This window comes from Ricinus communis, chromosome 10 (assembly GCF_019578655.1).
Source record: "Ricinus communis isolate WT05 ecotype wild-type chromosome 10, ASM1957865v1, whole genome shotgun sequence".
Lineage (NCBI taxonomy): Eukaryota > Viridiplantae > Streptophyta > Magnoliopsida > Malpighiales > Euphorbiaceae > Ricinus > Ricinus communis.
The window spans coordinates 19697041-19715450 of NC_063265.1; the positions used below are offsets into that span (position 1 = coordinate 19697041).

The following is an 18410-nucleotide window of genomic DNA, read 5'->3' on the forward strand; positions in this document are numbered from 1 at the left end:
TAAAATAATAGAAGTGAAAATATGATGAATAAATAAATAAATAAAATAAACATTCGTATTAAAGCCGAATAAAATAAAATAAAATTTGGCTTGCTAAATATTACAAAGCAATATTCTAATTCATCAAAATTTCAATATACTATAGTATTGAATACTATTCATGAAATAATACTCAATTTATCTCGAAATTTTAATTTTTTAAAAAGCTCCCAACAATAATGAAATTAAAATTTTGAAATTCACGAGTATTAAAACAGCAGTGTTAATTCAAAAAACATCTATAAAGTCAACATATGGTTTAATGCCACCGGATGAAGTATTCTTACTGTAAAATTATAATCTACTGCTCTGTCAACATGATGAATAATTATTAGCAATAAATTTCTTTATATATATTTATTGATATTTTATATTTACTTCTATCTTTTATATCAAAATTCATCTCTTAATCTTTATAGATGTAATATCTTCATTTTGCTTCTAAGAAAAGAAAAACATAAGAAAATATCCTCATTTGTATTTCTAAAATTAATCAACAGAAAAAAAATAAGAAAAACGGCCGCTACCATATAAAATAGCCAAAAAAGAAAGTCCATCAATTCCTCTCGCAATGCATATTTAGTCTATATTTCTTTTTTTGAAATTCTAATGCATGAGATAAAGCATATAAACTCACATGCTAACTAAATTAAGGAGGATATTCAATTAAAACTCTTAAAGACTTTGATGGAGTTTAAAAGTCAGAGTATATTCAATAACGACTTTGAAAAATTTTGTATAAGTAATGATGTATTCAATATAGACTATTAAAACTTTTAAAAAGCCTTTAGAAGTTAGAAGGTATTCAATTATAATTTTTATAAAATTTTTAAAACTAAGCTAGTATTTAATAAGTCATTAACTTTTATAAACATGAACTTTCATATACTTGTAGTGACTTTTTATGCATTGTTATGAATAAAAATTCTCAAAATTTCTCTTTCATTTTTCATCAAGATTTCAATAGACTTTTTTTTTTAACTCATCTTTTTTCTTTTCAAATTTTCATGCATTATTGTTTTCATTTCTTTTTACTGTATTCTTCATTTTAAGAAATTATAAGAAATAATAAAACTTTAGAAGTTAAAAATTATTTATTAATAATATTTTCTTGTACTCACATATATAAAAATTTAATTAAAAATTTTTAATTTAATTTTAAAAGGCCCTCATAAAAATATGAATTTAAAATGAAATATTTAATGAATTGTTTTGAGCAAACAATGCACCATATATAGACTTCTATATTTTATTAGAAAGATTATTTGGATAATATTTTATGTTGGTAAACATAATTGTAGGTTTAAGTATTTGTCAAATAATTAAGTAAGTGTGATTGTTATTGGTTTAAATATTTATCAAATAAGTAATAAATAAAATATAACAAGTATGATATGAATTTGGTGGTTTAATTGAAGAAAAATTGTAATATATGATAATTTTATTTTTAAAAAAATTATTCACTTGATAAAAAAAAATTCATAATATCAGATAAAAAAATTTAAAATTGGTATGAATCTAATACAGTAATGAAATGAAATTTATTATTTTGCATATAACATTATAAGGAATAATGTTTAAAATAAATAAAAAAGAATTTATTTTTAAATAATTAAATAATAGATAAATAATACTGTGTGAAAATCAATAAAAATCTATCAATATTTATAAAAGTATTTTTAAATAAAATTTCTGAAAATCATTCATTAAATCATAAACTCTGTAAAAATTATTAAAAATTTAAAAACTCTTTAAAAGTAATTTATTTAAAAAAAAATATAAAAATTCTAATTAAACACACTCCTAAAGTTATAAATTCATTAAAGAATTGCCTCAAGAAATCTTTTAAAACACTCCCCATAATTACACTTTTATTCTTTTTTTCTTTTAAAATTCAATTAAAGTACACAACAGATTTTAACTCTTTTTGTTCCACAAACTGTATCTATATGAATGACTTGATCCTTAATCTTCTTCTTCTTCTTCCTTTTTTCTATCCTTTTTAATCATAATAACGACAGTCTGTTTTATGATTATGGTAAGTTTGCAAAGATCTATATACCAAGGATTCTAATATATTTTCAGGATATTCCAAAGACAAAGTCACCACAATTAGCTTCCAATAAAAAAGTCGAACTCCGATTGAGATATTTTCAATTCTCCAGGTGAGAAAATATATTAATCGGGCCACTTCAATTCTGATTGGTAATATCGTTTAAGCTTTCCTACAATTTAAAGAGGCTTCCGAGCCAAAAAGAAGTACATTGGTGTAAATATTCCTCTCCTGCAAAAAGCAAAGAACACATATCAAGAAAATCAGAGTTATTAATACATGCACACAATATTTATCGAGGGAAAAAAGAAAAGTATATCCAAATTCTAGGCAAAAATAATATTCTGATACAGATTGAATAATTCTTATTTATATTTATATTTTAAGATTATATGATTGACACGTTCTCAATTATTTAAAACTGATAAATATATTGTTACAAAAAAAAAAACTAATAAATATATGTCAATCATTTATTGGTTCGATGTACAGGTAGAGACATGCCTAGACTGGACAAAACAATTTTCCAATTCTAATTTGTTTTTCAGTGTATATAATCAGCTGAGAGGTTTATTATTTGTGTTCTTTTCTCCTCTTGTCATGTTTGGTCATAACATTGGTAAGTTTATGCCAGTGCAAAACCAAGACATTGTTAGCTTCTGATTCATCACATACACACAGGATTAAGAATAAGCTGAACCAAAATTAAGCTGAAGTCCTTGCTTTCTCTCTCTCTCTGCAAGTTGCTCTAGGCTGCCACTGTTACACCAGACTACTAAATGACACAATTGACAAACACAAAATTACAGCAATATTCTTTTTGATTTCAGAATATATTTCCTAACACTTCATGCATGTGCTCAGGATTTTTCCGCAAAAATTGCTTCTCCAAGTATTTTGCATACCACGAAGGAAAAGAGGAGAAAAGAAAAAAAGACGCAAGGCATCAGTTTTCATGGTTTCAATGGGAACCTTAATGAAGAGAAACCACTAGGTTTCTTTATACTTTTCAATTTTGTCTTTCCTAAGAATATCATCAGCTTATGAATGTGAGGAGAGGAAAAGGAAACAAATTAAAAAATTTGGCAGCAATGACAAAAGAGAAGCAAAAGGGTGAATGAACCGACCCCTCATCGAAGTTTACCTTCCTGATGCTAAATTACTGCCATAGAGTGAGGTTCACCATGTCGGAGTTTCAGCTCAATGGATTACCTTCCTATGTATTTTCTTTTATTGTTATTATTTTATTCTCTCCACAGAGTGGGAATTCTTTTCATCATCCAATTTTGATCATTAAGAAACTAAGGTTTATATGTTAAAAATTCCTATAGAAAATGCCATTGGAAATGAAAAGCCAGAACTTACTTTCCACCTGCAACAAGTGCATCTGCCGCTTGTTCCAGAAAAGCTTGAACCCTTTGACTACCCTCTGGTGCAAGGCCTAGAAACTCCAAGGTTTTGACCTGCAGAGAAAGTAATCTATCACTTTAAGAACATGAGTGCATCCGACCAAAATTAATGCAAAGTCTCCTACTCATATTCACAGTTACATGCTTCATATTATTCTCTTATTTCATTATCAATAAAACAGAGGCAGGAGGCCAAATAAACCATACCAACTTTAAGATTAACTGGCAAAAGAAGGTTTATATTTTTACCATATTCCTAGTGAAAAATCGTCCCAAAGCAGTCACCCGGAAGTTGCTAAGTGAGATCTGACTTTTATCAAGTGGCAAATACCAAGGTAGAGGTGAAACCACAGCAATATCCTTCTCCCATATAACCTTATAGATAAGACAAATGATATGGTAAATATGAGGGAGTATATTTTCGAAGTTTGAATTATCTCAATTATTCAACTTTAAATTATTGACCCAGTGACTACTTGAATGTGTGTGCCACTCACCTCAAATCCTGCAAGTTGTAGTGCTTCAAGACATTCTTCCATTGACCTGATGTCAGGAAGTCCATTACCAAGCTCAACATCCCTCTGTCTCCACAATATAAATTCATCAAACCCCAAATGAGAAACATTTATAGAAGGATATGGAAGGAGTTTACTGTTGCGAGATACCTTAATTGTTTGATGTTCTAGGTTTCTGGGGTCAAAGGAGTCAGTTATGCACCACTCATAAGCAGCAAAGCACTGACCAGGTTTCAACACTCTGAATATCTCCTTATAGCAATCCCGCTGTTTCATCAACAAAACAGAGAGTAAACATACTTGACAAAAAATATGGAAATTGAAAGCTATATAAGGTTGACTTGTCAATGATAAGTGCATCAAGCTTGAGCTATGATATACCACATCTGGTGCATGGCAGGTGGCTTCTATTGCAAATATTGCATCGAAAGTGTTGTCAGAAAATGGCATCTTCATGAAGTCAGTCTGCATCATCAGAAACATTTATCAGGAATTCTGAAATATTCAGATGCATACATGAGGAATCTGAGGTGATTGGCTTTGTCTTTGGCTGAAAAATAATTGAAGTGACGATTGGTAGGATCAACATTTTATCCAACCTTCACAAAGTTGCAGGTCTTCTCCACTCCTGCAATGCAGTTTAGCTCCTGCAAAGAAAGCAAAAGTTAGGATATTGTTGGGAAACATACCTTGAACCATCTATATGTTGGCACGCAAGCAACAAATTTTGAAAGGAAAAGGAAAAACTTCTAAACATGAGTGCTTCTAAAATACAATGCAATGTAAGAACCATGTGTGCTTAGTATTATTTATATGTATACTATCACATAGCAAAGTCACAAACCTCTCCTCTTGTTATTTGATATTCATTGTTGTTTACCCCTGTTACCAATGTATCACTGTAATATGCCACCAAAATCAGGACTGTTGCAAAAAGTAAATCAAAGATGAAGAACAAGCAAAGCAAAGTATTGTAGTCAGTCACTCAAGAGAGTTTAACCAATATCCTTAAATTACCATCAAATATCAAGAAAATGATAAATTCATAGATATCATGTTATTCATAGACTTAACCATAAACACTTAACTAAAACATACTTAAAATCAATTATCTTAGGTGGTTTAGCATCATTAATTTATATGGTTCATTTTTATTCAGTGTGTCTACAAATGACATGGTAAAAAAAGTCTATCTAAAAATTTATAGAAAAGTACATATTCAAACATATAAATTTAAATGATAAGCTATATAAATAAGAATTTGTCAAAAGTAAAATATTTAAACAAATAAAATTAAATGATGAGCTATATAAAAAAGTTATAGAGTTGCATTATAGTGCTAAAGGCCAGGTATGAGAAGGAGTTCCTTTATCTATTTAAGGCAAATTCTTTAGTAACCAAAAAAAACCATAGAGCAAAATTTTTATGAAGTGCAAGTAATTACAGAAGCATGGTCAGGAAAGTGAAGATAACAATTCAGAAAATGAAAAAGTTCACAAAAGATCATCATCAGTTACCTAAATCTAGCAATTTCTCTTAGGGGCCCTCCTATTCCACAGCCAACATCTAGCACCTGTGCTTTAAAAAATAAAAGTTTGATTAGCAACTCTGGTCAGGAAAGGTAAAAGGCGTCAGGTGGTAGTTCATATTGAGGAAACGAAATGATAAAAGAACCTTCTGTCCTTTCTTCAGACCTAGCTGCAAAGCAAGAAAGTGCTCATGTCGCTTGATGCTTTCACGAAGAGACTCCGCCTTCCATCTATTAGTATAGTGATAATATTGTTAAATTAATCATCCATGGAAAAGGCAAAACAATGCTATTCTTACACTCCTTATGTGAGATTCAAACTGTTAATGATTGTGCCAATCATTCCTTACCTAGGTGCAAAATGGAAAGACTCACCCCAACCGTACTCATAGAAGCTTGTTGCAAGATCATAGTACTTGTTAACCTGAAATAGGAAAGACCTTCACTAGTAAGGAAACAACTCTTATCAACAGAAACTATTCTCCTTTACCTGGTCATTTACAAAAATTCCTCAGAGAACTGCATTTTCACCTACAAGCACTAAATAGTTTATACCAAAATGTAATTACAAGGAGTAGTATATTCTAATGACTAGAGCCAATGGTTCTATATGTACAAATAAGGGATTGAGGAAGAGAATGATAATAGTATTATCAACTAGCAAATAGCATTACAGTTGAGAATGTATCTAATAGAGGAGTGTTAGTCCTTTATATATCAAAGCATAAATTTTAAAGATTAGCCCATGTGGAAAACCAAGTTAAACAAATCTTATAGAAGCTAAGCTGTCTATATATATTCAGAATTCAAAATTCTCTACCCAGTAAAATACTTCAATGTTCACCCCCTTCAAGAAGATTTAGGTTCCTATTTGTCCATTTGGTACATTTTACTTGCTTCAAATAGCTTTAAATCATCACTTACTAGCTACAAATACCAAAAGGACTAAATCAATGCACGACATTGAACATTCAGAGCAAAGAACATCAAAACATCCATCTGGATTTACGTATTTATCTTAAAACCAAGTGAAACTTATAATCAATTATCACAATTTATTCAATATCATCACAGTTATACTCAAACATAATAACATTAAAATCCAAAAGTGGGTTAGATGGGGAAATGACATACCATGTCAGTATAGTTAGCTTTTCTCTCCTCATCATCCACACCAGCATGATACGTTTCATACCTGCAAACCACCATAGTCCAATTCAAATAAGCCTAGCAATCTTTCTTCAAGTTCTTTAGAACTCTTGGACCTTTTACTACAAGTTTGAAAATAGTAGCCATTTTCTTTATTATGCTTCTTCCAAACAAGAAAACAAAACCAAGATAAAAAAGAAAGCACAACAGAGACATTCTTGGAAACAAGAAGCCAGAATCAAGAAACCAAAGAAAGCACAACGGAGAGAATGTAGAAAAAACTTGCTTCTGAACAGCAGATTTAACTTCCTTTTTCTCAATCTTCCCGCCAACTCTGGCAGCCAGATCCAAAGCACCAGATTTTGACATCTGGAAATTAACAAACTAATAGTCTTTGATTTATTGCATTACAAGTTACAAAATGCAACAAAAAGGAAATAAATGGATTGGTACAAAGACTCACATTTGACTTTTGGAAGCAACTGAAAGAGGAAGTTTAAAGGAGAGAGAACAATGGATATTGGATTTGGAGGCATCCTCTCTCTGCATGACACGCAGTGCTTTCTTTCTTTACCTCCCTCTGGAACAAAACGCACCGTCTTGAACTTGTAGCATTAGGCGTTGCTTCGTGTGGTATGCCTCATTGAGAGTCTGATTAGTTTAGCGGGTGAATGGAGTTGACAGTTGGTAACTAATAAATTAAATTAGTTAATAAAATTTTATTAGTGATTGATGTTAGTATGTTAAATGACTATAGAATGTATAATTTATTATTAAATATATTATATTTAATAATATAAATAATTAAAAAATTATAATTAATTTTCTTCAACTCAATTATATATAGTATTAACAATATTTATAAATGTTATTCTAAAATTAAAAATTTAAATTTAATTCTATTAATAAAAATTTCTAATTTTAAATACTATAATTTTAAAATAATAATTATTTATTTTAAAATATAAAAATTTAATTATATGAGATCAATTTAAAATAAGTTATTGTTAATAAGTTTAAATGAGGATAATAGTGTTCAAATAAATAAAAAAATTAAATCAGTTATTAGCTAATAAGAAAAAACTCTAAAATAGAACTAATACAATTAGCAGCTGATTGATATTAAATCAACTATCAGCTGTTATTTCTTAAGTCTTTACTAAATGCTTTAATATAGCTGTTCGGTGAGAAACAACTATCAGCTGCATCAAACCTCTGAATTAAACAATCTCTTAGTCAATTTCACAAATTGGAATGAAATTGCCAAATTAGGTTAAAATGCCAAATTTTGTAAATTTTAGTCAAATTCCAAAAGGTTAAAAAGAGTCATGAAAAATCACTTCATTAGTGATTTATTATTGGGTAAAAATTTTATATTAATGCAACATTACAATTTTCTAAATAAAAAAAGTAATAATATTCATTGGTAAACTGTTAAAGTTGATAAAAACTAAATATCCAAAAATAATATGAGAAAAAATTCCAGATTATAAAACAAATAATATAGGAAAGAATTACAGATAATAAAATATAAAAATGTATAATCACATAGTATTCTTTTCTATGCTATGGCAATTTTGAAAAGATTTCTATTTTTCTAAAATCTTAAAGTTAGGAATGTCATAGTTGGGTATACATAGAGAAGCAGTCCCCTAAGGCGGAAGGTGATCAATGAAGCAAGGAGTGGCTTTAGGACAGTATTCCTCTGGGATATAAAGGGTGTAGAAATAAATAGGATCTCATATTAAAAAGAAAAATAGAAGATTATCTGATTTGGATTATATTTGTGAAAAGATTAATGAAAGATAATTTTAGTCAGGAATGTTATTTTTATTTTATTTTCAAATGCAACATAATATTGGTAAATTTATGATTTTGAGAATTTACTGTATAAAAGTTAGCGGGCCAATGACAGTTATGCTTAAAAAATGGTTCGAAGAAAATAGAGCAATTATCTGGATTAAGATGTCCGGACAACAGGGCTTTAAGATGATCTAAAATCTATGTTTTACAAAAGGCAACAAAATGGGACCCCTTGAATGGTTATGTAGTTTGGGAATGAGTTAATCAGAAGTTGGTAGCTTTGTGACAATTTAGTACTGAAAAGCAGTCTAATGAGGATTACGAGTGTCAATGCGGCAAAATGTTCGAATAAAGAGCTGCTCAAGGCAAGCTTCTAAGACGATAGACCTTCAGATTGCAAGAATCCAGTAAATAAATCTAATTTCATTTCAAAATGACTAGACTTGACATGTAAATAATTGAATATAATCATTTAAAATGCTTTTTAGTTGATTGATTTTACATGTGTTAAGTTCAAGAAGATCCATGCATGATAAATCACTTTTGTAAAAGTTTCTAATTCACTAAAAAGCTTATAGAGTTAAAAGTGGATATATAATTTGATCTAGAACTGGGTTCTGCATAGAAATTATTTATTGTTAAAATCAACTAAACGATTTTAAAAAATACAGAATTTCAGTAAAATTAACAGATATGAATAAATTTAGAAAGAGTAGTATAAGGAAAGTATTGGATTTTAGATTTTAGAGTAATAATAATAGTTTCATTAAAAAGAAAATCAGCAGGAGAATACCATTTATCTGATGAGTATAATTTGTTCTTGAATGTTGATTAATGTCTTATAAACAGAAATTTTAACATGTAATTATGGATTAAAAAGATTCTCCAATGACCCATTTTCACAGTTCCACAATCAATCCTCAAGACTAAAAACAAACCCTCTTGACTCAAGAAAAAAAAAAAGAAAAAACATTTCAGAGATTATCAAAACTAGTGAGTAAGAGGAAATACTATAACATCATCCAAAACAGGACCGCACATGTGACCAAAATCATTTAACTTGGTATGATAATAAGCACTATAGAACGTAATTCTTGTTTTTGCAGCAATTGCTTGGAACTTGAAACTTGCGGTTTTTGATCCACCTTTCCCTTGTGATTCAAAAGGAACTTTCAGTGTTTCTTTAGCAGCAAATGCTTCCACCATCATTGATCCATGGCATCCATTCTTTGCGTCCCCAATGGTAAACCTAAGGTTGTAGGATTTCCCAGGAATTGTTCTGATTTCTTGTGCGATTGCGCTTTCTCTTCCTGCTACCAATTCGATCGCGGCGAATCCTGACGGGACAAAGAAATGTTTACTGTCAATGTATTTTACTGGTTTCAAAGATTCGATTATCCAGCCAGGAAGCGGTGAAACGAGGTCCAGCTGCTTTGGTGGGAGGAGCACTCCTGTCGAGAAGTTCTTGAACACGTGAGGTCCAGCTTCAAACCCGCCATTCTTCACTAGGTCACCTGCACGGAAAACAGGAGTAGTAAATAATAAATAATAATTTGCTAGATTCAAATATTTTTTGACATAAAATATACAAGATAATTGGATGAGAGCCAGTAAAAGTAATCGGGAAAAACAGGGTTGGATCTCTAATTACCTTCAGTGTAACTGGGAGGTCGCATTTCCTTGATTGCAATAGCATCCAGAAGTGGTCCACAAGAAGGGTCCTCTTGGATACCAGGATTATGAAACGTAACCTGAACAGCTTTAGAGATCGCTCCGAAGGCCAAGGCATAAGTGTCGCCACCGTCACTGCTATAAAGGGTCTGAAGAGGAACGTCACTTGACTGCCCAGGTACCGAGACCCTAAGCACCTCGTCTTGGGCACAGGTCCTTGTTGCACCAAATGTTAAGGCATAGAATGACCCTGGCTTGAGATTCAAAATCTGAGAGATGGAGGCTTCATTGCCTAGCCTCACTGCATGAGCCCCGCGAGGAATGGCTAAGTAGAACCCACCTGGTTGTGGCCCACCTGAGACATATTCCACCAGGCCATTGATTTCCCACTTTGGCAGTGAGTATTTTCCTACGATTACTGTTTTCTTTAGATTTGCTTCTGCTGGTGCTTGTTCAAAGTTTCCATTCTCCACAAGCCCTGAACAAAATTTGATAAAGTAAGAATTCTACCAACCTTATCATATATCATTTCAAAAGTTTTCAACTCCGTCAAATTTATCCTTTGAATGAAGTGAAAGCTAATTTAGAATTCTCATCTTTTAGACAATATTGTTTACCGTCAAGAGGCCGAGGCTGAGGAGGAACAGCAGCAGAAGTAGTTGGAGCATGGCTGAAACTGAGAATGAGTGCTAAAGAAATAGAGAGAAACAAAGCCATTTTATATCTTACCAAGAGCAACTAGAAGAAGAATATAGAGGCAGCTCCTTCCTAAATAAGGGAAACCAAAGTATCTGAAACTAAATGCTAGAGATGCTAATTAGCTTGGTATTTATACAATAAAAAAAGTTGGACATTTTCATCAAAAATCGAAAATCAAATAATTAAGGGAGAATAATGAAAATAATAATGAGAAATAAATAAATAAAACCATGTTAAAGCAACAACAGATTAGCCGTGAGATGTGTTGGTCTGTCCCTAACTTCTCAGAATAATGAAGCAGCTGAACGTGCATGGTTTATCAAATTGTAATCATATTTTAATAAATTTTTAATTGTAAATTAATTTAATCTTATGGGTGAAAAATAAGATAAGAATAGATTGATCGTTAGTGTTTGATTAATTAAAAATTACTTTAAAATTGGTATAGAATTCTCCATCAATAAAAATTGCTTTTTTCTCTTTTAAATAATAATTTTTTTAAAAAAATCAAGTGAAGATTAATTATATATTTATCTGTATACTATAATAATAAATTAAATATTATTTTTTATGATATTTAAATATGACTATTTGTGTCAAGTATAAATAGAATTTGATTTTTGTATTTTCATATATAAAAAATATAATCATTTTATTCTCATTTTTTTCATTTTTATTATTATTCTTCATCTTTAACCAAACCAGTAATGCATTGATATATTTTATTATTTTTATATGATTTTTATTTTTAACCTGATTAGAATTTGTAATATTATTAGTGATTTTCTTAGATTAATTAAACATAAATATTGAAAGGAGGTTCTTAGAAATGGGAAGATTTATTATCCTCTGTTATTGTCTTATCTCTTTTTGCAATTCTTTATATATTCTTTTATAAATTTAAATCTAAAGCTTGATTCCATTCTTTAGGTTTACATAATTTCTTGAATCTTGATTTTGAAAATAAGTTCGACTTTCCAAATTGAATTAAAAAAAAAAAGAATGATGTTAACCAATAATGGCCAAGTGCTTTCTTACATTATTGACTTGCATTAATGGCGCATGTGCTCTGATTAATCCTGATAGAACTTTCCTAATCTAACTAATTTGATAATTTGGTTCGACCAAATTTTGAGGCATACTTAAAATATTTATGGGACAAATGATGAATTTATTTTCTAAATTTATATTTAATAGTTAGAATACATTCAATTTAATTTTTTAATAAATAATTAAATAATTTATATTTAAAAATTGAATATATTCAATTTAATTTCTTTTACGGAATAACTTTTTAAATTTGTATACAAATGTCAAATATACTCAATTTATTAGAAAAATGTTGAAATTTAATGTCATTATCTGATACACATTGTGCTCAGTTGAAATTCATAAATTTTATAAAATTTATTTGCGAATCTAAAATTTATAAATGCTTTGAAAATAGTAAAAATTAATTTAGAATTTTACATATTTAAATTTATATGAAATTAATTATCGCTAAACTAAATTCTAACAAAATAAATGCAATTTACAAATGAATTTTATATTAATTTATCAATATATTCTATTACACCAAAATATCTCATTTAACTTTATCATTTTTTTATTTTTTTCTTTCATATATTTTTCTAAAATGAAATGAATTCCTTAATAGACTTTAACCAAACGTAGCATTAATGTATTAAAAATAAATTTTTAAAATAAAATGTACAATGGATTTTTTTGTATATAATAATTATAAGTTTTAAAAAAATCAAACTCGTCTCATATCAAATAATTAAGACTTCTATTAGTCAACAATCAATAAATTTTGATAATAATTCTTTATAATCATTAATTATTAGATGAAATATTTCAAAAGCAAGTAAAAGTAATTCTATTATTATTACTGATATTTTTATATATTTCTTAATCAAATATAAAAATATCCATTTTTTATATATACCACCCAAAACCAGAAAAATGAAGTGAATATTATACTATTGTGATCATCATGAAGTTATTTTAGAATATGATTTTTTGTATTCTTAGCAATTAATTTTGAATTAAAAATTAATTTATATTTTCATAATAAATATTTCTCTTTTATATAGTAGTTTATTAATTTTAAGTTTACATAAATGATTTATTTTGATTACATTATTCTTGTACTTTTTATAATTTCATTTCTTGTAAAATTAATAAATTTATATTTCTAATATTTAATAGTTGTTTAATTTACAAAATATATCAGTTCTAAGAGAATTTACTACAATTGAAAATATATATCGAATACAATGTGGAAAATCTAATTTAAATTAGTGAGAATGCGAAAACTTTTTAACGCCAAATGTGAAATTTGACTTAAAAATCTTATTATTGATTAAAATATTTATAAAATAATAAATTTAAAGTAACTTTAATTTTATTGTTTATTTTTTTAATACTTTTCCTTAGTTTTTTCACTCTACCAAAGAATTAAGAATACCTTAACTAACTCAGCTATACTTGAATTAGTAATATGGGAACACTAAAAAGCTTATAAATGGTAAGGTTAAACAAAGAAGCTAGTTAGTTAAAAAAAAAAAAACAAAATGCTAATTATATATATATATATATATATATATATATATATATATATATATATATATATATATATATATGTATATTTATATTAATTTTGAAATTTAAATTTTTTTTATATGTATGTTTAATTTTTGACATATAAAATTTTTATTTTGATAATGTGTTGACACATGTGATTTAAGTTTATGTGTAATTTTATAGTTTTTCCATTAATTTATTGATTCATAGTTACATTACTAATTAAGCACTCGCTCTAATTCTAAAAAAATAACTATTAGTTATATTTTAATATTATATTAACTAATAAATAGTTTATTTATTCTATAACAATACTAATTTTATCTTAAGGAATAGCATATCAATTATATCTTAATATTATATTAACAAATAAATTAGTTTTGTAGTTCGATTATAATTTTAATTCTAATAAATAACATCTTAAATTATATTTTTAATATTATATTCAATAATAAATTAATTTTTTAATTATGTAATAAATTTTTAATTCCAAAAATAATAATATGAACTATATTGATATATTAACTTATATAATATTAAAATTAAGTAATAGATAATTTTTATATTATTGTATTAATAAAATTTTAAAATTTTAAAAAAAATTAAAGACATTTAAAAACAGTTAGTTTACTATTATTTTTAAAATTTTAAAAATTAATATTAATGTTAATGATTTAATTAAATTGTATCTATCAACTTGATTTATAATTAAAATAATAATAATAGTTATGCAATATACAAGTAAGCGACTAGTTTTAATAATGATTAAATTTATATATTTTTTTATGAATTATACCTTTTCTTAAGTTACTACCAAGTTAAGCCTAAGGTGCAATTTATACCCATTTCATTAATTAGCTCTATAATCTATTTATCTTATAATATAATTACCACCTTCATCAATTATTAATTTAAGCAATAAAAGATTATTAATTAATTCAAGCAATAAAAATAGTGATGAAAAAATTTAGTAGAGAATACCATTATACTAAATGAGTACCTTGTTTTTGAATGCTATAATTAATATCTTAAGTAGAAATTTAACATATCATTTTGGGTTGAAAAGAATCTCCAAAATGACTCATTTTCACAGTTACAAATGCTCCCTCAAAAAGAAACAACCCTCCGGACTGACTGAAAAAGAAAATAGAGAGAGAAAAATCATAACCACACTTCTGAAATTACCATAAACTATTAAGTCTGACTAATAAGGAAGAGGAAAAACTCTAACATCATCCAGAACAGGACCACACATGTGACCAAAATCATGTAATTTTGTATGATAATAAGCACTGTAAAATGTAATCCTTGTCCTAGCAGCAATGGCTTGGAACTTGAAACTTGAAGTTTTGAATCCACCTTTCCCGAGTGATTCAAAAGGAAGTTTCAATGTTTCTTTACCAGCAAATGCTTCAACCATCATTGATCCATGGCATCCATTCTTTGCATCTCCAATGGTAAATGTAAGGTTGTATGATTTCCCAGGAACTGTCCTGATTACTTGTGCTATTGCACTCTCTCTTCCTGCTACCAATTCGATTGCGGCAAATCCTGACGGGACACAGAAGTGCTTCCTGTCAATGTACTTTACAGGTTTCAAGGACTCAATTATCCAGCCAGGGAGTGGTGAAATTAGGTCCTGCTGCTTTGATGGGAGGAGTACTCCGGTTGAGAAGTTCTTGAACAGATGTGGTCCAGTTTCAAATCCACCGTTCTTCACTAGGTTACCTGCTTGGAAAGGCATTACTATGGTTATGATATAAAACGATCTACGAAAGAATTGATGTTAAAACTCTAGTTTTTGTCTTCCAAAATATTATTATGGTTGTATTTTATTTCAATTTTAATGCACCATATTAAATCTATTATATTTTTATGTTTGATAGTGTTAGCAGGAAATTAATATTTCTATTAAAATAATCATTAGACGCGTTTCGAAAAATTTATAAAAATAAATAAAATTTTCTTATATTAAAAGTTTGCAAGACATGGATTACTAGACTAATGACCCAATTACACTAATAAAATAAAATGCTATTTCAATTATTGTTTAATAACATTGAATGTGTAAAAAAAAAAAAGCCAAAAATAAAAATTACTGAATCAAGAACAGAAGAAATGTTTTAAAAGCAAGCTGTTACCTTTGGAATACTTGAGAGGCAGCATTTCTTTGATTGCAACAGCATCCAAAAGAGGGCCACATGTAGGGTCCTCTTGGATACCTGGATTATGAAATGTGAGCTTAACAACTTTGGAAGCTGCTTTAAAGGCCAAGGCATAAGTGTCACCACCATTACTGCTGTAAAGGGTTTGAAGAGGAAGGTCACTGGATTGGCCAGGGACTGATACCCTTAGCACCTCATCTTGGGCACAAGTTCTAGTTGCCCCAAATGTTAAGGTATAGAAAGAGCCTGGCTTCAGACTCAAATTCTGAGAGATGGTTGCCTCATTGCCTAACCTCACTGCATGGACCCCACGAGGAATGGCCAAGTAGAACCCACCTGGTTGTGGCCCGCCTGAGACATACTCCACTAAGCCATTGATTTCCCACTTTGGAAGTGAGTATTTTCCTATGATTACTGTTTTCTTTAGGTTTGCTTTTGCTGGTCCCTCCTCAAAGTTTCCATTCGGCACAAGCCCTGAATAAATAAAATAAATATATAATTGATTGATTAATTAATAAGAAACTAAACTCATATTGCATATCATATCAGGAAGCATATCATAGATAATGGTTTTCTTTTTAATAGTGTGTTTGGAATTACTATTCGGCGTTAAAAATAAATAAATTTAGAATTTTTTGATTTGATACATTATTTTTTTAATTTATTATAAACTGTTTTTAAATCTATTTTAAGAAAATTACCAATTCATCCAATTGTTAAAGCAATTTTTATAATTTAAAAAGTAAAACAAAATAAAAAATTAAATTGAAAAATTAAGTTTCCAATCTTAATATCAAACAAATCCTAAATATTAATCACAATAAAAAAACATTGAAACGATACTTGAACCAATTAAAAGTTTGGTCACTAGTTTAGTTGATCGGATTGACTGAACCACTAATCCACTAAATAAAACTTTTGATTTTTTTTTAATTTTTAAATAATATAAAATAAAGTTTGTCCAATATTATAGTGGTTTAATCATTGAATCTATCTAATCATTCAAACTCTAATTTAATTATTTAAGTTTTAGCTTTAACAAAAAGTTTTAAAATTTTTTAAAAAATTCTTAACAAGATTTATTATATATCATAATAAATATATATATATATATATATATATAATTATTTTAGATTTTGATATTAAATAACTGATATATTTAATTATTTAAAATTAATATATATATGTCGATCATCTATCAATTTAATATATAATTGAGAAATCTATTTAAAACCTTTTCTAATTTTTAAAATTTAATCGGAAAAAATTACTACTGATTCCGGCTCAACCACTAAAATTGGCTGATCCAACTTTGTAAATTTATTAAATGATAATCTTTTAGTTAGCAAATGCTCATAGTCATAAAGACCTAAACATTCTAACTTATTTTTCTGTTGATTATTATAACTGAAATAGTCACTAGCCTGCTAGGACTCTTATTAAGATTGTAACTCTAAAAATATACATGCAAACTATGCATTAATAAACCCATTATTTTCCTTAATCAGTACTATTCTTTATTTTTCTTCCCAAACCCTACTTTTAAACCAAATATCCCATCAAGAACAGGAGGAACAGAAGGAAAGAACAGTACTTATAGAGAGCAAGGTCATGTTGACCAATAACACTGCCCCCAAACATTATATACTATGAAAACATAAAGACATATGAAAGGATAGTCATAAAAGAAGTGAAAAAGAGGTGATTATTTACCATCAAGAGGCTTAGGCTGAAGAGGAACAGCAGCATTAGTTGAACCATGGCACAAACAGAGAATGAGTGCTAAAGAAAGAGAGAGAAACAAACCCATTATACTCTTTACCAAGAAGGAACTAGAAGAAAGAAGAGCTCTCTAAATAGTGAAAAGAAAAAGGTGTACCAGGTGGGTCTAAAAGTAAATGCAATAGAGACTATTTATATAACAAAAAGTTAGAAAAGAAACATCAATAGAAATTATAACAATGGATAGATGAGAAAAAGAAAAGATTGAAAAGAAAAAACCATGTTAAAGTAGCACCAAATTAGCCGTGAGATGTGTCGGTTTGTCCCAAATATTTTCAAAGCCAAAGTCACAAATTTCCACATAGTTTCTTGATTCATACGTTGGACTCCAAATGACACTTCCATTGGTTGCCGTGATTAGCTCTCTTTTTGGAATTCTTTATAAGCTATTACTTATACATCCAAAGGGGATTAAGCTCAAATATGTCCCCAATTTTATCTTATTGTTCAAATTGAATTCTTATACTTTTTTTTTTAATGATAAATATGACCCTATGTTTTTATAAAAGAGATTCTAAATCCTTCCTCAAATAGTAATATTTTTGAACGTTAATTTCAGTCTTCTATTATTCTCAGCGCATAATTCATCATATATTTTCCAAGCAATGATCCATCATTTACTATAGGTGACACAATCATAAGTGACTTTAGATTAATTGTATTTAAAAATGTGTCTCGATTTAACTTTCTCCATGAGATTGTATTCCTCAAATGTGTAATTCGTTCTAAGATTATGGTTTTCCAAGAGCGTTTGAAGGCCAGCATATGCTCTAAAGAAGCAAATCAAGGCACAACTTTGGTAATTAAATTTGGTATAAAACAAGAACATGTGTTGAATATCCAACTAGGTTCACAACCAACCGATGAATTGACGAGGGCTACAGGTGGAGGAATGAATTATAATCGTTGATGATGAACGTTGTTTGTTGTTGGATTTGATTCTTAATTTAGGTATCTAGATGAGAGAAAGGAAAGTAAAAAGAAAAGTTGGAGAGAAAAGAAGAGAAATTT

At 28.4% G+C, this 18410-nt stretch overlaps 3 protein-coding genes across 4 annotated transcripts; all 3 read right to left on the bottom strand.

The window, feature by feature from the left end:
* Positions 1-2078: 2078 nt before the first annotated feature.
* On the bottom strand, positions 2079-7280 carry LOC8286298 (cycloartenol-C-24-methyltransferase). Of its 2 annotated transcripts, none has more exons than XM_015727159.3 (14): positions 7157-7280; positions 6980-7062; positions 6679-6739; positions 5895-5968; positions 5691-5775; positions 5534-5589; positions 4861-4915; positions 4616-4663; positions 4398-4481; positions 4167-4283; positions 3999-4082; positions 3751-3876; positions 3458-3555; positions 2079-2323 (listed from the first exon to the last, which is right to left on the bottom strand). In XM_015727159.3, exons 2-14 carry the CDS (start codon positions 7060-7062, stop codon positions 2272-2274), a joined length of 1023 nt encoding a protein of 340 aa, XP_015582645.1. In that variant the 5' UTR covers positions 7157-7280; the 3' UTR covers positions 2079-2271. The 2 variants fall into 2 exon arrangements, with proteins under 2 accessions (XP_015582645.1, XP_048236138.1); XM_048380181.1 differs by having other exon boundaries at positions 6980-7077; positions 7157-7234.
* Positions 7281-9300: 2020 nt separating this feature from the next.
* Positions 9301-10949, bottom strand: LOC8286307. Its single transcript, XM_002532024.3, has 3 exons — positions 10785-10949; positions 10148-10645; positions 9301-10010 (listed from the first exon to the last, which is right to left on the bottom strand). Exons 1-3 carry the CDS (start codon positions 10882-10884, stop codon positions 9487-9489), a joined length of 1122 nt encoding a protein of 373 aa, XP_002532070.2. The 5' UTR covers positions 10885-10949; the 3' UTR covers positions 9301-9486.
* Positions 10950-14599: 3650 nt separating this feature from the next.
* LOC107262674 lies at positions 14600-17644 on the bottom strand. The gene is made up of 3 exons (XM_048379990.1): positions 17331-17644; positions 15594-16091; positions 14600-15180 (listed from the first exon to the last, which is right to left on the bottom strand). Exons 1-3 carry the CDS (start codon positions 17425-17427, stop codon positions 14657-14659), a joined length of 1119 nt encoding a protein of 372 aa, XP_048235947.1. The 5' UTR covers positions 17428-17644; the 3' UTR covers positions 14600-14656.
* Positions 17645-18410: the final 766 nt, after the last annotated feature.